This window comes from Acartia tonsa, chromosome 1 (assembly GCF_053477335.1).
Source record: "Acartia tonsa isolate MP-2025a chromosome 1, ASM5347733v1, whole genome shotgun sequence".
Classification (NCBI taxonomy): Eukaryota; Metazoa; Arthropoda; class Copepoda; order Calanoida; family Acartiidae; genus Acartia; species Acartia tonsa.
This window is the reverse complement of record NC_137260.1, coordinates 8,287,990-8,310,892: the sequence shown is the minus strand read 5'-3', so window position 1 is coordinate 8,310,892 and position 22,903 is coordinate 8,287,990. Positions and strand designations below refer to the sequence as shown.

The following is a 22,903-nucleotide window of genomic DNA, read 5'->3' as shown; positions in this document are numbered from 1 at the left end:
ACTTTACATAAAAATCTGGTGCAACATCCAAGTAATAATATATAGATTACTAAGTCCTAATGACCAAGTAATGGAAATTAGGATATAATATCCTTATAATAAAGTAACAGGATGTCTGTTTTTCTATCTGTTTGTCTGTACCATAGGATCTCGATAACCGCTGAACCGATCGGGTTCTCCTTAACAGGGTAGCTTCTCATAGGTCCCAGGAAGGTTTATTACTATTTTGGGGGAGGGTACCACCACCCTCCCAAGAGAAATCGCAAAAAATCGAACTTTTTTTTACTTATAGACTTGAACGCAACATAGAAATGTTACGTATTATTAAGAAAAAAGAATTGAAAGTGCCACTAGAGGCCTCTAGGGGCGTAGCCGCTAGTATATATAATACTAGAATGTAAGAGTTCCTATTTAAATCCGGCATTGTTAAAAATATAAAAATATATTGATAATTGAATTGTTTTTCTCCTTAGGGCGAGGGACACGTAATTGGATACTTATAATTAAAGGACAGGGTAATGGATTTATTATTACTTGGATCTTACACCAGATTATCTTGTACTATAATAAAGGGAAACTTGCAGCTGGCTAAAATACTCTCTTCCCCCCCCCCATTCCCATATTCTAACCCATACCCTCACCATCTAAGATCTAACCAATAAATAATGCACAGTTTAGCAACACTAATATTCGACAATTTTACCTCTGTCATACTATCCACGTATATTCTATATTTATTGACTGGGTCTAAAATAAAGTTAACATTTACTTTAGCTATCAAAATCCTTTTATAAAAGTAACAGGATGTATATCTGTATGTGGCTTAGGATCTCTATAACTGCTTGACCGATATGGTTCTCCTATACAGTAAAGCTTCTTATAGGTCCAGGGATGGTTTATAACTATTTGGGGGTGAATGAATACCCCTCCTCTCACTATGGGCGTAGCTGCAAGATCTAAATATTTAAATAGTTATTTGAAAACATATGGGTCAACAAACTGGAATTAATCCTATAATTTACTATTCGCAGAAAACTGTCTATAATACTGTTAGATAGCCAATGATCAATATGAAGCTAGCTAAAAAAAAGAGAAACTAATCAGTCCAGTAGGTTTTGAGGTCTTAATGTACAAAGGTGTTCTACTTAATTGTCTAATGATTGTTTTACAGAATACATTTCTTTTTTCGCCCTTAGGCTATGAAAGGCTCCGTCTATAGATATTAGATACAGACATTATTATAATATTGAGGCATATGAATCAACTACACTATACTAGAGAATATAGTTAACTATGTCTAAAGATATAATATACAGACATTATAATAATAGTGAGGCATATGAATCAACTACACTATACTAGAGAATATAGTAAACTATGTCTATAGATATTATATACAGACATTATAATAATAGTGAGGCATATGAATCAACTACACTATACTAGAGAATATAGTAAACTCTGTCTATAGATATTATATACAGACATTATAATAATAGTGAGGCATATGAATCAACAACAATTTACTAGAGAATATAGTAAACTCCGTCTATAGTTATTAGATACATACATTATAATAATAGTGGGGCATATAAATCAACTACACTATACTAGAGAATATAGTAAACTCTGTCTATAGATATTAGATACAAAAATAGAAGATACTATAGACTTTAGTTTTAGATATATCAGTTCTAAAATTTTGAATCTTATTGAATCTCATTTTAAAAAGTAACCTGAGACTTAAAATGATCGTCAAAATACTATCCGTCTAGTGAAGCTACTCTATAATTCCAAATCTTTTTTTAATTGTGAGATTTAATAGGTGTAATATAAAGTGGTAATAATTCCTAGATTTAGTGCACCTGAAACTATTCAAACTACACACTTACTAATATTAGATATAGAATAGAATAACCATAAAAACCCAAAGCTAAAAATGTTTTAAATAAACCAAACAGTATATTAATAAGCAAATGGCATGTAAAAGTTATTTTAGTGCTTAAAGGGCGAATATAGGTTCGATATGATATGAGCTTATATGAAAGGTGCCATTTCATACTTTTAGAATATCTATGCCAAATTTAAAAATTCAAAAAAATCCTTAAGTAGATTTTGCAATTTTCTGTTTCAATTGAACATATGATAAATGAGATTGACGACAAACGGTTTATTTTAGCCCTTTACAAGACTTTTTTTTTACTATTTTGCTTAAGTTTGATTGACTATTACAATGGCACGCATCTTAAATGATAATTTAAATGTTTATTATTTTAGATTATATACTCTTTAATTCAATTTTTAAAAAAAGTAAAATTAATTTGCATAAAAGTACGCCAATAATTTTGACTAGGGTAAATAATACGTCTTCAAGTTTATTTTCTGTACAAAGATCATTGGTTAATTCTGGAAAATATAAAAACCCTCAAGTACGCCATTTTAACACACACACACACACGAACCTTAAAAAAACAGGGATTTAAAATCATTCTTCCTCCAAGAAAATTTTATCGATTATTTTTTTTTTACTTTTTACATTATTTGATGTTTTTTTAAACTTTTAAATATTTTACTTTATATAATTTGTATGAAGGTAGAAGATGGGTATATTTACCCCTGATTAATTGGTTTCCACGTTATTACAACTATCCTTTAACGAAAGCTTTTTAATTCAACCTTGCTACGAAGCCTTGTGTGATGCTAGGGTGTTTGAGTTCTTAGGGAACCACACTAATTACATAATATTATCTTGAGTTAGACAGGTTTTAAGCTATAAACAGACTTATACAATTAGATATGTCAATATCTTTAAGTTATTTATAATCTATATAATGGCACCTTTGAAATAAGCTCATATTATATCAAACCTATATTCGCCCTTTAAGATATCTCAAAATTAATTAGGAACGGATTTTATTGACTTGCTTGGGTCTAATTGATTACAAATTGAATAAATAACTATTTCAATTTTGGTTTTTAATGTTCTCGTGGTTTTATTTTATTTCATTAGAGTAGTACAATACCCTGTCTAATAAATGTATAAGTACATTTATATAACTTTCTGGGTCCAGTGTTAGGGACCTTTTCTGTCTGCTAGCAAATTGCTTTCTGCACTTTTGTAGCAACTTGGTTGTGTTAATATTTATGACGCTATTGGCTGATATTCAATACCAAATTGGGGTGGGGACATACGGTTATTTAACCCATTCCCCTCTAATTTTTTACTTTAATTCCGGGATTACTTTTAAGCTGTTATTATAGCAACATAAATTATACTTATAGGTTTTATAAAGATTTATTGCTGAATTACAAAAGTAGGAGAGAGACACTCTATTAAGATAACTCTATTGTAACTTCTTTTTAAGTAGAGTTGAATTTATATGAAGGAGAATTGATATATAATTTACACCATTTAACAAGGATATCTTTCTAAAGGTTCTTTAATAAGCAGGATATATCAAATAATAAATATACCTTCATCTATAATACAAAGTAGAACAATGTCTGTCTGTCTGTTTGTTTGTACCGAAGGACCTCGTTAACCGCTGAACCGATCGGGTTCTCTTTAACAGGGTAGCTTCTCATATGTCCCGGGAATTATTTGGGGGGAGGGTACCACCACCCTCCCAAGAGAAATCACAAAAAAATCAAGAAAGAAAAAAAATTCGCCTGGAGACTTCTACGCAACATAAAGAGGTATCGTAGAGACTTAAACCCCCCCCCCAAAAAAAAAAAAAAACATTTAAAGTGCCACTAGAGGCCTCCAGGGGCGTATCCGCTAGTATGTTATAAAATAGTAGCTGAAGATCTAAAAAATCTGGTCCGAATTGGTTGTACTTTTCATGAAAGCTTCATAAATGGGTTGTCTTAATAAATTTTCCATACCAACTTAGCCCAGCCCTATCCTTGAGCACAGGGCGAAAATATAAACTACGGTGCTTTCCCTAAAAGTGCCTATGGAGCCATATAAAGCCCTTACCTTATTTTTAAATAAATGAAAATAAGGAGGGGTATTTTTTTCTTGTGCCGAACCCCTGCGGTGCGCTAACCTTGTGTTACTATAACCTAACCTAACCAGAAATAACGCATGAACAAACAAACCAAGAACTACCCCTTCCTCTCATTTAGAAAATAATGTGTGGGGGTGGGGGGTTAGGTTCTGTGCTCAACTAGAATTATTACGCCAATTATTCTTATTTGAATATTTTAAAAATTTCTACAAATTATGAAAATGTTGTGTAAAGCGTACTTAAAATAACGGAGCTTTTTATACACTGTAATATACACAAGGTCAATTTTAACACTTTTTTATTAACGAATAAGTACATTAAGAAGAAAATTCAAGTATATTATCAGCGAAATAATTTGTTAAAACCTTCATTTGTTTAGCGTGTGTAATAAGGCCCACAGGGCGGGGACCCAGTATTGGGTCTTTGAATTTTGCTAAAAGCGTCGGAAATATAAACATGACCGAGTCCCTACTGTAGAACAGAAGGCAATTTGTTAGCAGACGAAAAAGGTCTTTACTACTTGGGGCAGGAAGCTGTCTGGATTATACATCTATGCTTATACATTTATTAAAAAGCTTACATCCTGAGTTAAGTAAAACTAAGGCGCTTAAGCTCTTTATTGGAAAAACTAAGCTTAGACTTTGACAATTTTAACTACGTTTATTCTTAATCTTAAGATATTGCTCATAAGATTGATCCGTTTTCTTCTAAATTTTTCAGTAATCATTCACAAGTGTATGATAGAATAGATTCGCTCCGAAAAAAAATGAGTATTATGTAAAAGAATTTAAAACCATAATTATCAACACTTATCCCCTCCCCTCCCTCTGACAAAAAAATGTGAGTTAGTCCTGGGCACTTTTTTAATAGTTTTTAGGGGGTGGGGAATGTGCTATAAAAATAGAACAATGTTTTTAAGCGGGGAGGGATGGTACACCTTCCTTGACCAGTACAAAGCTTTCACAAGAAAAAAATCTATGAATCCAGAAAACTTTAACTGATATACAATCACACATTCGATAATTTGTTTTAAATTGATTGTTAAATCAAATGGTTAATTCTATCATAGCCTCGTTCTTTTCAAAATAATCATAATCTGAAAAATTGAGGTATCCTTTATAGTATAATTATAGGTTATGTAGATTTAACAAAGACAATTATCTCCATAATTAGCGCAGCAACACAAGCTTACGATGTTTAGAAGAAAGAGATAACAGTATTATGCAATGAATTGCAGTTTAAGTAATTTTTAAAAAAAATTATCGAAAAAAAAACATTTTAGTATAAGTTAGTCTAAGTCTTTAAAAAGTGAAAAGACCATAACTTTTAGATATCAGTTGAATTATTCTGGTTAGATTTGGAACATTTATACAAAGAGTATTTGTCCCCCCCACAAAAAATCTAAGGGGGGGTTGGTTGGTTGATTACCCTCCCCATGTAAATTTTGGTTAAAATGTTTGGGGAGGGGCGTTTTTTTAAGATCTCATCGTTTAGAGTTATTTTTAAAATCTTTGAGTGACGGCCCGTTTGACGGACTGACATACTCTAATTATATACTAGATATGCTTCTCTAAAGTTCTGAATTTCATTACCATAATTGTGCTCGTTTTGTATGCTTTGGGCACAAATTTATCATATACAGAGTAATTATTATTTCAATACAGAAATCAGACGGCGGGATTTAGGATTATTTTATATTATAAACAAGGGTGAAAACATTTATAAAAGCTAAGCTCATAAATCAGTAGGTAGGACAAACGAATAATTACTAATTGTAGAGTGTAAGAAATTAATTTGTAGGTCTAAACAAAATTGAACATAAAAGGACATACTTCCATTTTAAGGATTAAATTATGAGATGCTTCGCTTATAATATTGGACCTTGTTGTCCTAGGAATCAACATTTCAAAAATCAAATGAATAGGATAAATATATCATACAAAAAGTTATTGTCAAAAAGTTGATAATCAGCATGTTTTAAATGGACGTACAGACTTTCTTGTAACGATTATGGAGTTGCTACGCTTTCTAAATCATGTCTAATCTTCATGCATATTGTTCGAAATCGATAGAACAATTCTAACATGCATAAATTAAGGAAAAGAGCTTTCCGTTATGAACGGACGGATGGACCGACCCAAATGATAAAAAAAAGCCTCGCTTTAAATACTTATCAATCAAGGATAATGGTTCAGCTTTAACCAACAACAAAATAGATTAGAAAAAATCACGAAACCTTTACGGGATTTTCATTTGTCGTTTTGGAGGGGGGGGGGGGAGGGGGGGGGGGGCAATTCATAGTAGAATTGAAGACCTTTTCAACTGCCTCCCAAATATTATTTTAGATTTATTTCGTTTGTTAGCTATGCCTTATTAAAAGGTTAAAAGCAGGACATCATCGATTTCCCTGATATCACGTATGGACCACATACAAAATTAGAGCCTCACAGGGGGTAAAAATCAGCTTATACCAATAACGAAATTAATTGAGAAAAAAATCACGAAACTTAGACGTGTTTTCAGCTGTCGATGGAGGGCAACACATCGTAAAATTGACGACCTCTCCATTTGCCCCTTAAATATTATTTTAGATTTATTTTGCTTGTTGGTTATACCTTATACCTCGGTAAAAATACATAAGTGTTTGATTAAATCAAAATTAACTGACATGGTTCTCATTTACATTGAAGCTATTTATAGGTAAAGAGAATGTTTATAAATATTTAAGAGAAAGGAACTTTCGCCCCAATAAAAGAAATACCTACTGAAAAAAAACACACCTCCTTCTCCAACTGTTTTTTTTGTTACTTTTCAATTTTAAAGTAAAATGGAAAGTTTAGGGTTTAAACTTTGCATGGTGATTCCTTTAGTAGTTAGGTACGATTTAGAAAGCGTAGCAACTCTATAATCATTACAAGAATGTCCGTACGTCCATTTTAAACATGTTGATTTTTTTACTTTTTTAACAACTAATTTTTATGTGATCTAATCAAGCGATTGATCTGATTTTTGGTATGTTGATTCCTGGGACAACAAAGTATGATGTTATAGGCGAAGCAACTCTATAATCAAGTCCTAAAAATGTAAGTATGTCCTGATTTATATTCTGATTATTCAATTCTGACACTATATAAGTGTTAATGTCCGTTTGTCCTACCGTTTCAGTACTTCGCTTTTATAGATGTTGTCATCCTTGTTTAGGTAGGCTTTATGGACAGAAGGACAAACAGACATTAAAATATTTCTTTATAAGACACCTTGAATTCTGATAATTTAAGAAAATTTCCATCGCCAATTACCCCACATAAATTTATGTAGAATATACGTGGATATTATGACTTGTGAAAAATTGTAGTCAATTTAGATTGCTAACATGAAACATATAAATTGGTTAGTTCTTTCATCCATCAGAAGGGGAAGGGATGGGGTAAAGCAGGTGGAAGGGGGGAACCGTTATTTTAGCTCGCTGCTTGTTTCACTTGGTGTAAAATTCAAGTATTAATAACACCAGCTTATCATGTACATGTATTTAAGTGATGCTCGCAGCTGGCTAAAATAACGATCCTCACACTTAACCCCATCCTTCCCCCTTCTACTGGATGAACTAACTGACCAATAAGTGATGCCATGTTAGCAATCTAAATTTCCCCTGTTATAATATCCACATATATTCTACATCCATTGTATTAGTAAAGTTTTAGTGTTGCTATCCTATATGTGACACGTGTTAAACCACAAACATGAGACTTCAAAAACCAAAATAAATCAATATTTTTAATACAATTCTTTTTAATGTTTTTCACAATTAAAATTTTTTAAATTTAAAAAAAGGAAAGATATATGGCTTTAAAATTTTATTTGTATTTAATAGTTTATATTAAAATGATTTTAGGTTTTTTAAAAGCAATTTTATCCTTAGATTTCTGGAATAGTATTAGTAGTATTGTGGTAACCGCCTCGGTTAAATGGCCGTTACCCAAGTTCAAATGACTACGGCAGTGCGAACAGACGTGGACACGTATAATTATAGAGAAGCTGGGCTTCTCTAGCTATCACTAAATAACAAACAAAGTCTATTCAGATGTTACTTTATTCAGGGTCCAAAGGTTACTAATTTATAATACAACAAATAATAAATACACAGATTGGAATAAATAATACTAAAGCAAAATCAATATAAATACATATACATTAATCAGAATGGGCAACAATGATCCCCATCCCTGGAAGGGGTGGGGGAACCAAACAATGCAGCTTAGCCATAATACGGCTGTCAAAATCTATCATTAATTTTAAAGCATAGGGAGGGGTCAGGCTGACCCCTTCCCCGGTACTCGGGGGAGGGCCCTTGGCCCTTCTCCGAACCAAGGTCAGGGTTGCCACATAACATGGCTCAGGGTCGCCGAATACCACAACTCTCCCCTCAGAAGGCTGGGAGGGGGTTTTCCCCACCAGACTTCCGACAGTGGTTGAGGCCTTCGGCCCACTCATTATGGGACTGTTATTTACAAGGGTTAACAATTCAATGGAATCCTAGTGGTGCTTTTCAGAGTTGATGGGCCCCCAACGTGGGGTAGAAGGTAGAGGCTGGCTTTTGTTTGGCACGTAGCTCGGTGCCAGCGGGTGTCAGGCCGCCATGGGGCGCGGCCGCTGCGGGGCCGGTCAGCAACGGGGCGTTCTGGTTGGCGGTGGCAGCGGCTGGGGCACTGGCTACCAGGTTGACTGTCTGGGCGACAGCCTGGCCTCCCGAGGGGCCGCGGGGCTTTCCAGAGTGCGGCCCAGGCTTGCCTAGGCGGTCATTCCCACTATCGGCTGATTTCATAGACACCATTTCCTCGGCTGCTTCCCGGCCAATAGGAATGGCATCCCAGTCCACTGAAAAGTCCCGGGACTTGGCATGGTTGGCCCTGGCCCTGGCCAAGGCCTTACGATACAAGGTTGGGTGATACACGAATACTTGCGACATCGCGTTCAGGGCGGCACGTACCCCTCCTTGTGCAGCTGCCAGGGAGATGATGGTTAAGTCTCCCAGTAGCTTGAGGATCAACAGCAACAAACACAGTATGGCTGCGCCATCTCCCCACTCGTGAATAGCTTGTCTGAATCCAGCCCAGACATCCAGGGTTTCCTCCCCTTCCTCCGCCAGTCGGTCAATATTATAGGACACTATGCCATGGTCTCCGGTGGCTGAACAGCTTCCCTGCTGGACGCAGGAGCCATACAAAAGGCCGGTCAGCATGGCGGCCTTATACGCCGGAAACAATAGTAGCTGCTGCCAATCATTCAGCTCGGCCTGGGAATACAACCCTCCCGAGCTAAAGTCATCCAAGGGCTCGGTCAGCAGTTGTTTGGGTGTATCCAGCGGGGACCGCCTCTTCTTAGGGGCTGGAGTTAGCTCTATCCACCCTTCCTCGGCGCGTACAGTTAGGGGGTAGGTGGAGGAGCAGGGAATCTTGGTGGCGTGACCGCTATACACCTTTGTCACGGCATCTATAAATCCTGTGGGCTCCACCGGCACCTTGTCCCAGCATTCATTGCTCTCCCTTACCACGTATTTATTACGCTGGCAGGTAAGCTGGAGCAATACATCTCCCCTCAAGATAGAGAACGTGCTCCCCTGGACACGCACCGGATGGGCCGGGTCTAGCTGCTGGAGCTTCCAGCAGTTGGCCGCTACCTCTTCTGCTGCTGCGCTTCGCATCCGAGTCTCCAGGGTAAATCCGATGTAGGCCGCGTGTATCTGGGCCTGGAGGGGGACATCCACGTCCCTAGCCGATACTCTGGGCAACGCTGCCGCAGCCGGGTCGGCTGCCACGAACAATGCTGGGTGGTTGGTGGCATGGGCTTCAAAGTCGCAGTTCACTATCGAGGTGGGGGTAGTCATGTTGATAAAGAATTGTGCCTGGTGGTCAACCAGGAAGGCATCCATCACCAGGCTGGGCTGGAGGCTGCGGATCAGCCTCAAGGGGCAATCTCTCCCCAGGTGGTCCCACACGTACGTGGCCTCTCCGGTGACGCAGGACAGCTCGGACTGGGGACACGCCAGGGTCAGGTGGTCGGACTGGGACTCCACCCGTCCATTCTCAACTACGTAGGTCTCCTCCTTGACCAGCAGCCGTCGCTCCTGGAGCACTAACTCATTGCGGTACAGTTGGCCCTCAAAATGGACGTCCTCCCCTTCACAACCCACCCCCTCAGGGCTGTTGACCAGTGCTCCCACCATATCAAGGGTGAAGAACAGGGGGTGGTTCAGCTGGAACGTCAATGGCTTGGTCTTGCCTGGCAGGGTGTAGACTCGGCTCCGGGCCAGGTCCCGGCAAGTCTCTGGGTCAATCTTGGTTGGCCGCATGAGGGTGGGGACCGACGTCACCTTCAGGTGGCCCCAGACTCCACACCTGAATGTCCACTGGGACACTGTGAGTTGACAGCTATATCCCGTGGTCTCCCGGATCTTAACTTGTTGCAGGATATGTACCTCATGGCCCAGAGGCACCTCCTGGTGTAGCGGCTCTTTGCTACACATCTGCTCTTTGTTGAAGGCGGTGACATGGGTGGGGTTGGCACAGTCCCACCCTACTAAGACATAGCTGGCCGTAGGCCACACAGCTGCTAGCAATAGGCCCCACAGAACCATCCACCAATGGGAGAACCTGCCAGACAGCCACCATCCTCGTGCGCGCATCTGGGGGTTCTCGGCTCTGGCCACAATGGCTTCCTGGGAAGGGAGACTGCTGGTCTGCTCCTGGCTAGATATAAATTTCCATTGAGTGTTATCCTTAGACGCCCGGGGCTTCCCGATACCCTCCCCAATGACGGACTGACAGGCGACTGGCGCCTGTCTGGGCGTCGGCTCCCCTAGCCTCGAGGTGGCCCTTCCCTCATCCATGGCATGCCCAGTGGCATGGGGCTCTAGTGCGTGTGGCACAGGCTCGCCCTGTATTACATCCCTCCCCTGCCCTAGGAACTCAGGTGCATGTGGCACAGACAAGTCCTGATACCCCCAAATCTCAATCTCCCCAGCCTCTAGTGCGGGGGGCACAGGCAAGGCTGGAGGGTTACAATATTTTGGGTACAATGTATTTGTCAATTTTAACTTATCCTGGCTCGGTTGAGGGGGGTAGACAGTTGGACGCAGTTGAGGGTGAGGGACAGCTGGACTCTCCCTGCTGGCTGGGGGCTCTGGCTGACTGGGGGTGACGGGTGTCACCCCTTCCTCTGGGGCTGCGGGCTCATTCCGGGGTCCAGGTCTCTCGGTGGCGGCGACGGTTGTCGCCCCAGGCACCAGCGTGTGGGCGCTGGATAGCACCCCCCAGTCTTCACAGGTGGCGGCGACTGTTGTTGCCCCAGACATCAGCTTGGTGGTGCGGGGCAGCACCTCTCGTCCTTCCCAGGTGGCGACGCCGGTTGGCGTCCCATACATCGACTCAGACTCGCTGGCTAGAGCCTCTTGCCTCTCCCGCTCGGCGGCCGCCAGGGCCTCCCCGTACACCGTCCCGGTGGCGCTGGGTAGCGCCCCTCGACTCTCGCTGGGGGTGACAGGGGTTACCTCCTCCTTCGGGGGACTCGGTCTGGCGGGTACCATCATGTTGAGGCCAAATGGCAGCGGCCGCAGGACTTCTGGCTCTGTGATGTTGGTTGGCTGCACGAACTCTGGTCCCATGTGGTTGAGGCTGAAGCCCAGGCCAACCCGGTTGGGTTCAGCCGCTCCTCCCAGCACGTTGATCCTGGCTGGGATGGTCCCAAACTGCGGCATTCCTTCTGAGTGGCCCACAGCGCTGGGGGCGGCTGCTTGCTGGAGTGTCGCTGGCGGCGCGCTCCCTTCCATGTTGGCTACCTGGGAGCTGGGCTTTCCCGAGTTAGCGCCCTTGCCGGCTACGCGTCTCCTCCCGGCTACCTGGTCCCAGTCAGCCTTGCACTCGGCTGCCATATGGCCTGAGTAATGGCAACGTTCACATCTGGCAGGCCGGTCACGGCGGGACTGGGTGCGTCGCTCTTCTAGGCTGACCTCCATAGGCGTAGGACAGTCTCTGACTCGGTGACCTTTCCCATGGCAGCGGTAGCAGCGGCCTGGAATCTTGGAGGCGTTGTCTGGTGCAACCTTCCCCATCTGGTGGAGACCCAGAGCCAAGGCGCCAATCTCCATTGGCTCCGAATCATCATACTGGGGCAACTGGACGCTGGCCGATCCCATGAGTCCGTCGGTGGCGTCCACCAGGCACACACCCTCCTTCAGCTGCCTGGTGATCAGGGTCATGGTGAACATGGCTCGCCTCGTGTACTCAGGTACCGAGGCAATCTCATGTCCCATCATTTCACGTTTCACGTTGGCATTGCGGATGCCGCGGTTAAGCTCATCAATGAGCAACTCCAGATCTTCGTGGCTGTAGGCCTCCCTGTACAGGGCGCACTTTGTGGAGATATAGGCCTGGATGGGCTCCGTCGAGTGTTGCCTATAGTCCCTGAAGGCTTGCTTCAGGGTCTGGGACTCATAGGCTGGACGAAACAACATTTCACACTCGGCCTTGACTTGTTCGTAGGTCAAGGCTTGGCCTGCCTCCCCAAACAAGTGGGAGGCCATCTCCGCCGCCTGCCCCGCCAGGGATAGTAAGAGGGCGTTGTGGCAGTTCAGCGTGTCATGGGCGGGTACGCGGTAAGCCGCCCATGACATTTCCAGCCTCCGGATGTGGTAGTTCCAGGACTGCTTGGGCGGTCCTCGGTACTCCGGCAGGTTACTCAACATCAGCTTGCGGTACTCGGCTGGAGCCGGCTGGGGATCGTCCTGGAGCCATCCTTGAAGCTGGTCGCCTCCTTGCGCTTGTTGTTGCTCCATCGGGTCAAAGGTTCAGCATCGGGTCACTAATTCTAAGCCAACACTATAGGCTGCTTACACTTATGGTCACTATTCTAGCAACCGCTACCGTTTATCACTTGGTTGGTAGTTTGAACTACAAATATATATACAATAGGTGTACACTAGGGTACTTTTCACTAGCTTCTCAGCTTTAGGGTAGGCTGGTAGGTGTAGAGAGTTGTTGAGGGTCTGAACTGCTGTCAGGAACTGATTTAGTTTTCCTTATCACACTGTAGATAGGGGGGAGGAGCTTTGCAAGTTTTTTTTTCTAAAAATATATCTTTTGTATGCTATAGAGTAGCTCCCCTTCTGTGTGTGTGTGTGAAATCCCCTTTCTCACAACGCGCCTACGCGCCGTCAGAGTGCGCACACAGGTGAAACGCGCATCTATCCCTCAATCTGCTCTCTCATTGGTCCGCTTTATCTCCTTTGTCCGTCAGATTTTCGTTGCGTTCCGAGCTTCGCTGCGCAACCCGTGAAATGCGCTCCGTTCTCCCGGTCTCTGTCTCTGCACGGTAGACAGACTTATCCGAGTGCGGGGAGGGGAACGCATGAGGGGACGGGGTAAGGACGCCCTTCCCCAGGTGGGGAGGGGGGTGCCGCGGGCTTGAGGTGACTGGGTTATAAGGTAGGTGGGCTTCTCCCTTAATCCTTGGCTTATCAGATGTCACCTTCGATTGGATTTACTTCAATTTATGGGTGGACCCTCCCCTTCTGTTGGGATAGGGGGTGTATTTGCCGTGCTGCAGGTTTGGGGGTCCCAGTGTTTACCAATGCATTGTTAGCTTGCATCTGGGTTCTATTTTTGGCTTATCACAATTCACGGCAATTGTTTACCAAACCCTGCCCATAAATCTATTGTTTAGCCTTCACACCAGGGAGGCAATCCATAAAATCTGATACAATATCTGTTTTTCTCAATGGGTGGCTGCGCTGTAGCCTCTCAGGATACTATTTGGTACACTACACTCGTATTTTCGCTCACAGCTCGCAGCTATTTTGCTTGCTTCAGCCAGTCGGCGGCAGGGAATGTCCCGTCCTGCAGCGCCATGGGTCCGAATCCGGGTGGTGGCGGCAGGGAATGTCCCGTCCTGCAGCGCCATGGGTTTGAATCCCGCTATCTTTTGCAGTAAGTAGTGGGCCTGTTTTCAGCCGTCTGCAATTACTTGGCCTGTTTCAGCCCGTCTGCAGGCCTGTTTCAGCCTTTGAGCGCCCAATCCTCCGTTAGATTTCGTCGCTCTCCGCGGTTCTCCGTCGAATTTCGCCGCTCTCCGCGGTCTTTCGTCCGATCTTGCTGCTCTCCGCAGCTCTGGTTCCGCCACTCTCCGTGGTCTTTCGCTAGGTTTCGCTTCCACAACTGCCAGGTACAGAGTTAGACCTTGCTATCCAGGGTGGGTAATTCAGGTTGCTTGTGTCAGTTTTGCCAGTTTCACTGCTGGGAGTACCTTAACCTCAGCTGCGCGTCTGCTCTACACTTGTGTTTTGCCGTAATCTCACACAGCTGTCACCAAGTTGTGGTAACCGCCTTGGTTAAATGGCCCTTACCCAAGTTCAAATGACTACGGCAGTGCGAACAGACGTGGACACGTATAATTATAGAGAAGCTGGGCTTCTCTAGCTATCACTAAATAACAAACAAAGTCTATTCAGATGTTACTTTATTCAGGGTCCAAAGGTTACTAATTTATAATACAACAAATAATAAATACACAGATTGGAATAAATAATACTAAAGCAAAATCAATATAAATACATATACATTAATCAGAATGGGCAACAATGATCCCCCACCCCTTCCAAACAATAATACGGCTGTCAAAATCTATCATTAATTTTAAAGCATAGGGAGGGGTCAGGCTGACCCCTTCCCCGGTACTCGGGGGAGGGCCCTCGGCCCTTCTCCGAACCAAGGTCAGGGTTGCCACATAACATGGCTCAGGGTCGCCGAATACCACAGTATGTATCATGAAGGCGAAGCATCTCTACAATAAAGCTTTAAAAAATAAGGTTGTCCATATTAAGCATCCTATAATATAGTAATTTTGAGATTAAACAAGAATGACAACATCCATAAAAGCGAAGCACTGAAACGGTAGGACAAACGGACATGAACACTTATATAGTGTCAGAACTGAATAATCAGAATATAAATGTATAAGAGTCGAAGCAAAATTGTAAGTAAATTTGTTGAAAAACTGCTTTATACAGGATAATGTTTATGGTCATACTTACATATTTAGGACTTGATTATAGAGTTTCTTCGCTTATAACTTTTTACTTTGTTGTCCCAGGAATCAATATACCAAAAATCAGATCAATCGGATGATTAGATCACATACATACAAATTTGTTGTTAAAAAAGTTAAAAATCAATGTGTTTAAAATGGCCATACGGACATTCTGGTAACGATTATAGAATTGCTACGCTTTCTAAATCGTACCTAACTACTACAGGAATCACCATGCAAAGTTTGAAATCGATAGGACAATTTTAACATGCCTAAATTAACGAAAAATTAACTATCCGTTACACACGTACGAACGGACGGACGGACCGACCCTAATTATAGAAAAGCTTTGCTTTTAAAAATGTATAGAATTATTTCGAGGCTTCAAAATATTGTTGAATATCAAGTACATTATTAATCTACATTTTTTAATGTAATACATATTTGTTAAGCTTCGTTTTTATGGATGTTGTCATCATAATTAGGAAATATAATTCTAATTTTAGCTTTACGACTATATTTAAAAATCGTTATCAATACCATATAAAAACAAACATTAATTACAAAAGTAAATAAAAACAATTAAAATCCTATTTGGAGCAATCAGTTATCAGGATATTATAATTTTCATTTAAAGTTTGTAGAGATTAAATTGTCTATATGAGTGTCAGGGATACAACAATGGAAGAAAAACTATTTTGTCTTCAATTTTCCATTATCTACAAGATCATAGTGGACTTACATACAGTGGCATGCAGAGGGTTTTGCCCCCCCCCCCCCTGAAACCAAAATCGAATGGGGTCTGAGTTTTAGAGGGATGTATTACAGACAATAAGAGGACTGAACTTATAGATTTATGGGGGTTGGATACACCCCACTAGATGTCCACCTATCTTTCTCAAAAGTCAAAAAGTGTCACTGAATTTGTACGCCACACCACCCTTATATTTCAGGGTGGTGTATCAGAGGGATGAAGAGTGTAGACCCTTGTAAAGGGGGGGGGAGGCGGACACCTAGGGGGGTGAATATACCCACCTTAATTTTGGATAACCTCCATACACTCCAATTCTGCACGCTCAGCTTACATACATACAATAGACATCCAACTAATTAGGAAACCCACATATAGAATTTCAATTGTCAAATCATATTGGGATCCTAAGCCTCATATTTTCGCTTATATCTATGTAAGACTAAGGAAACCCTAACTCCAAGGCTATCTTAGCAAATTTTATAGGGGTTGGCTTATCATCCAACGGACTTCACAAAAACAATCGAGAATTTGGAAAGAGATTTTTAGAGGTTGCCTTTTTTTAGCTGATAATATTCTTTTTTTAAATGTTGAATTTCAGGCGAGCTTTGTTATGGTGGAGAGAGAGGAAATACACAAAAATCATCTTTAGTTTAAGGTGTTTTCTAAATTACCAAGTAGTATATTGATACAAAAAATCGAAGCTCTGAAAACGGTAGGACAAACGATAATGAACATTTGTAAAGGGTCAGAACTTAATAAGCAGAATAAGTCTATATAAAATTGTGTATAAATATGTTGCAAAACTACTTAAATGCAGTATACTGTTGAATTTAAGGTCATAAATTTTTAGGACTTTAATATATGGTATTCCATTATAAATCCAAATAAGATAATATAATTATTGGTTGAAACGCTTGGACTAGCAGTTGAAAATTAATGAATTAATAGCCCTTCCGTTGCGTAACGAAGGGGTTGACCGACATACAGCTATAATACTATAGAGAAGCTACGCTACTAAATAAAAAACATATTTTATCGTAAGTTTATTTCATAGATAAATATATAAATTATCTAAAAACTAATAACTATTATTAATATAGGATAGGATAACATTTAATCTAAGTAACAATACCAGAGATAACATATAAAACCATTTTATAATAAATCCTTAGATATTAAAGGTTTTAAATTGATTCAGGGCTTTTATTTTTGGTTATTGTGAGAATTTGTTTTTATAATAGAATATCTGGTTACAGGGCAAAGGATTTGTAAAGTCAGCCTCAAAGGGGATGAAGGGTCATTTGTACAATTTTATGGATTATATCCACTAAAAGTCTTTTATTGATTAAAATACACCTCATAGTAGAGCATATTGATTTAAGGCTAAATTAAGATGCTGTAAATTGAAAAATATTTCTGTTTAGAAAATGTTAGAAATTGGAATTTTCATTGTAGTAAAAGTTGTCGCAAATATAGGTATTAGATGAAATGACTAGTGGGAGTATTTGGGTGCAGGTGAGGAGTATGTTGGCTGGGGTGGAGGAGGGGCGGGAGCGTAGGCAGGTTTGGCAGGAGCTACATAGGGCTTGGCTACTCCCTCATAGGTCACTTCAGCTACATAGCCGCTAGTATGGTCGGCTCTGTACCTATAATAAATAACATATGGTAAAATTCTCAGGGATAAGACAATGCCTAATAAATTGATATACATCCCCAATGATGGTACACAAAATGACCCCTTCTGTAGATTACAATTAGTGGTTGCAACGTTTGGACACTCAACTCTATGAACCAACCAATCAAAATTCAATGAAAATCCCCAAGATTGTTAAGCTTGCGAATAAGAAAACGTTATCATAAGACTTTGGTATTCAGAGAGGAGGACCCTGTATTCTTACCTGACTATTTGTGTCCTATCATCAGGGAGGAGGACCCTGTATTCTTACCTGACTATTTGTGTCCTACCATCAGGGAGGAGGACCCTGTAATCTTACCTGACTATTTGTGTCCTACCATCAGTGAGGAGGACCCTGTATTCTTTCCTGACTATTTGTGTCCTTCCATCAGGGAGGAGGACCCTGTATTTTTACCTGACTATTTGTGTCCTATCATCAGGGAGGAGGACCCTGTATTCTTACCTGACTATTTGTGTCCTACCATCAGGGAGGAGGACCCTGTATTCTCCAGTAACAACATTGCCGTCGCTCTTCTCGTTCTGTCCGTAGTCTAAGCCGGCTTTCTCGTCCTTAACGGCATAACCGTAGTCATATGGCATGCCTGGGTTTTAAATAATTCATTATTTTCAAAAAGTGACTAAACTAAAAATATAACTTTTCCTATAATTCACTGAGGGAGGGGACAGTAGGCTGTTTAATTCACTAGTCCCCAAAGTTTTATAATAATGTTTTCTTATATGTTGGCAAAACATCTTTAGGGACTTTTAGTGAATTTTGATTGGTTAGTTCATTAAGTTGAGTGTTCAAACGTTTCAACAATCTACAAAAGGGGTAATTTGGTGTATCATCATCAGGGATTTGCATCAGTTTGGATCCCTGCTTTAAATAAGTAGAATTTAAACCTATTTACGTTATACTTTGCTTTTCAAACATGTCACCAAAATTTGAAAATAATTTCAGCATTCCTGGGTGTTTGCCATAAGCTGGCTCAGGGGCACTGGGTGCGGCCACTGGCTTGTAAGAGGACAGAGGCTTGGCAGCCGGGGCAGGAGCTGGCTGGTAGGCGGGCTGCGGCGCACTGTAGGATGGCAGCGGGTCGTGGTTTGCCGCATTTTCTAAATAAAGAATCAATATATAAAAAGATATGAGTTTGAGTAAAGTATGTTTTTCCGAAACAATTATTTTCTATTTATTCTTTTAGTTTAAATATGAAGTATTATAAGGATAACGTTTTTGGGGGTAATTCTATGTTCACTGAGAATAATTCACATTTATCTCAATAATCTTATTGAAGAACAAGAATAATCATAAAAATGTGTAAGCTTTTGTTTTCATCTACTAGTCAATGCAAAATGGTGCAAGTAGTTGCCTTTAGAAAATATCTTTACTTATATTAAACTATAGGAATTGAAATACCTTTATCATAGTCGATTCCAGGCTTGGTTGGCTTCTCCTTGGGATAGTTGGGGAGGGCCAGGGAGAGGGCACAGCTCAGGCACAGGGACAGAAGGATCAAACCCTAGCAAATAAAAAATCAGTGAAATAAAATGGATTATACTCAGAGCCAAATTTTAAGCGGATTCGCGCCATGTACAGAAGAATAAGAGGATAAGACAATGGCCGATAAATTGATGGACATCCCCAATTATGATACACTAATTTACCCCTTCTGTAGATTATAATTAGTGGTTGAAACGTTTGAACACTCATCTTAATGAACCAACCAATCAAAAGTCAATAAAAGTCCCCAAAGTTGTTAAGCCAATAATCAAGCCTATAAAATAAAAAGATAAGTTGAGTAGATCCATGGATAAAAGGATCAAACCCTAGAAAATAATATAATAAGTTGAGAGTCAGGAAGATTTAGGGGATTACACTAGGGCAATTTTTAATATGATAAGTTTAGTGGCGTCATGGACGAAGGATCAAACTTCTAGCAAATAATAATATTAGAATGTAAAACCAGGGACAAAGGGCAGAAAGATAAAATCTGGTTAAATTCACAGCAATAAGACATTAAAAAAAGGATCAGAAATGTAATTCCAAAGTGCCAGGGACAATAAAGTAAAAATAAAACATAAATTATACAATTAGTAAAAAAAAGGTCAGATATATCGGGGACTAAAATTAGATTACTTATTACAAAACTAGCGGCTTCGCCCCTAGCCTCTAGGGGCTTTGCCCCAAGAGATGGTAAAAAAAGTGTAAGGTGAAATTTGTAAAAAAAAATATTCCACAAAGGAAATCTTCTACAAAGGAATCTACAAAGGACCAAGGATATTTCTTAAAAAAAAAAAAAAAAAAAAAAAAAAATGGGGGGGATTTTTTTTTGTTTTTGGGGGGGTTGGGGGTGTCCCACTCCCCAAGAAAATAGCTTAAAACCACCACAGGACCAATAGGTATATACCCTGAAGAGTAGAATCCAATCGGTTCAGTGGTTACCAAGATCTTAAGGGACAGACAGACAGACGGACAGACGGACAGACATCAAGCTACTTTGTATTATAGATAAAGACAAAGTGTGAGAAAGGTTCAGTTCCAATAATATCATTCTTAAAACACTTGAATAGCTTTATTGGAAACAATGAAAGAGCAAAAGATGGCAATTTTTATTCCGGTCAACCTTGCCATGAATTAGAAAAGTTGAAGACAAGAGACATAGAAAACTATCTTCAATTTAAAGTAAATTTAGATGAATGAAATATATTGAAGGACTTTCATGAGTCACAAAAATATTAAAGTTTTTCTTAAAATCAGACGTAATTTTATGTAAAATAGCAGCAAATTTTTAGTATTTGTTATTAGAAATAGGTTTTAGGCAATTTTATCTTTTAGATAACAATTTCTTTTGTTGTCTATTCACTTTTAAAATTAAATCACATCACTTTAAATATTTCTAAACATTTAGACAGTCACTTTAATTTCATAAAAATGCAGATCAATCTGATTTATATACTTTATTGAAGCGGAGCTACTCTATGATTTAGTGTATCAGTGTATACCTTGGACATGTTGAAGGAATTAGGGATTAGGAGGGACTGGACAATGATTCCATATCTACACACATTTAAATAACTTCAGACGACATCATAGTTTCATATTTTCAAAGGGCATTTAGCTATCATTTATTCCAAAGTGGGGGAGGGGGTGAAAAAAAAGCATAACAGAGAGATACAAAGGGGGGGGGGTAAACATATAATAGAAAAGGGGCAGATAAATGAGAGAAGGATTTGTGGGGGGGGGGGGGGGGGAGGGGTGAAGGGCAAAAAAGGCGTGGAACATATTTCTAAATCCTAGATAGAAATGTAAGTTGGTACAAAAATGCTAAGGTGAGAATTGGCGCACTAAAAAGAGGATGGAAAAAAGGGGGAGTGGGAAAAATTGACGGAGATTTTGAACAAAATGGGAAAACCATAGACGGTGATAGCTTAATCATATTTAACGTAATATTTCGGTTATTTTTAAGTATTGTTTAAAATTTTCAATAAGAGTTAAGAGAAAGAAAGTATTTGAAAGTTCAATACCTATTTTACTTAATTTTAATTTTTTCTCCTACCAAAAAGAGAGGGAGGGGACATTGGGCTGTTTATTACACTTGTCCCTAAATTTTTATTCTAACGTTTTCGTATTCGTTGGCTTAAAATCTTGGGGACTTCATTGGTTGGTTCATAAAGTTGAGTGTTCAAACGTTTCAACCACTAATTGTAATCTACAAAAAGGGTAATCATCCTAATTTTATTTTCATGGTTCGGGATTTAGCGGCCTTTGCCTTAACCCTTGGGTATTATATCATCATAAGTATGTAATCCTAATTGTTATTAGAATATTGTTATGTCGATGATATGTTAGTAATGACCACTTTTTATTATCGCCATAAAGTCAAACATAAACAATAGTCAATGAAATAATCTGAAAATTAGCATGTCTTCTTTATATCAGCAACGGCCACTTTTTTAAATGCTATGTAGCTGAAGTAATCTATTGCAATATGGTGCTAGTTTTGAGAGAGTAGTAGTTAAATCTTGTAAATCTTGTGTTTATGATTGTATGTCCATTGAGATCTCGAATACAACTAAAGAATATATGAAAATGTTTTTCAGGGAAAATTGTTTCTGATAAGTAATTAGCAACTTTCAAAATTAAATTATTGTACGTCTCAAAAGTCAAGTAAATTGGTTATTGAACCTAAATCTAAATTTTAACATGACAAATAATTGTTTTTGTTGATTTAATTTTCCCTCTATTCTTTAATTTTATAACCTATTAAAATTTATGGTTCAATCATTGGATTAATGTAAATAAAAATATGGAAAAAAAACTTTTTGTTCTTCTAAATTAACGAGTGGAGGATGTGCGTACTGGTGAGAGTATATAGGATGGTAAAGCATGTCTGTCCGTAGTAAACGTTTTGGGAGAAACGTGATTTTCTCAGCTCCTATAAAAGATAAACTGCTTAAACTTCACGTCAACATTCCCAACAATATGGAGCATTTGGAACATTTTTATCCATGATTTTTTGTGCTTTTCTTCTTATTGATTTTGTCATCCTTGTTTTAATTGTTTCTTTTATTAAAACATGCTGTTTTTAAACTGGGACACACATACAACTCAGATAGTGAAGGGATTTTGGGCTGCTTATTACACTAGTCCCCAAAGTTTAAAATAACATTTTCTCGTATTCATTCGAATCCGGTGGACAAGAACCGGTTCTCATCCATACAAAAAAAACTATGTCTAGTATAGTATTATATCCAGCTTTCTACGAATATAAAAATGTACAATCATAAGATTAAAACCAGTATTTTTAGCCCTTGCCTTTCTATATCCGCGGAAAGCTGTTTATAATACGATGCGAGAAATAACTATTCTTATTTGTTGGCTTAACATTTTTGGGAACTTTTATTGAATTGTGATTGGTTGGTTTATTAAGTTGAGTGTCCAAATATTTGAACAACTAATTTTTATCTACAAAAGAGGTAATTTGTGTTTCATCATTTGGAATGTACATCAATTTATTGGCCATTGTCTTATCCCTTTTGATCCCTGCATTCAACTGCTATATGAAATGAAAACATACTTTACTCACATTAAGAATGCATAAAAGTTAAACAATAATATTCAGTACTTAAAATGGTCGTAAAAACAACCAACAATTGTTGTAAAAATGTTTGAATTTTCATTCATTTTGCATATTACTTTCATTATACCATTTTTCCCGCAGTATTTTAACAAAACTACATATATTACTTTGAAGCCGGCTGTGAAAAAAAGTGGCTTCGAAAATGAGAGAATATATGCTATTAAGTAAAATTTCTTAGCATTTATATAGTAAAACTCCATATATAAATTTAAAGCCGGCTGCAAGATTTTTGGAACTTTTGGTG

At 39.5% G+C, this 22,903-nt stretch overlaps 1 protein-coding gene across 1 annotated transcript; it reads right to left on the bottom strand.

The window, feature by feature from the left end:
• Positions 1–16,873: 16,873 nt before the first annotated feature.
• On the bottom strand, positions 16,874–20,638 carry LOC145312036 (larval cuticle protein A3A-like). The gene is made up of 5 exons (XM_080151146.1): positions 20,522–20,638; positions 18,936–19,038; positions 18,491–18,634; positions 17,982–18,126; positions 16,874–17,489 (listed from the first exon to the last, which is right to left on the bottom strand). Exons 1-5 carry the CDS (start codon positions 20,528–20,530, stop codon positions 17,336–17,338), a joined length of 555 nt encoding a protein of 184 aa, XP_080007272.1. The 5' UTR covers positions 20,531–20,638; the 3' UTR covers positions 16,874–17,335.
• Between the last annotated feature and the right edge of the window lie 2,265 nt (positions 20,639–22,903).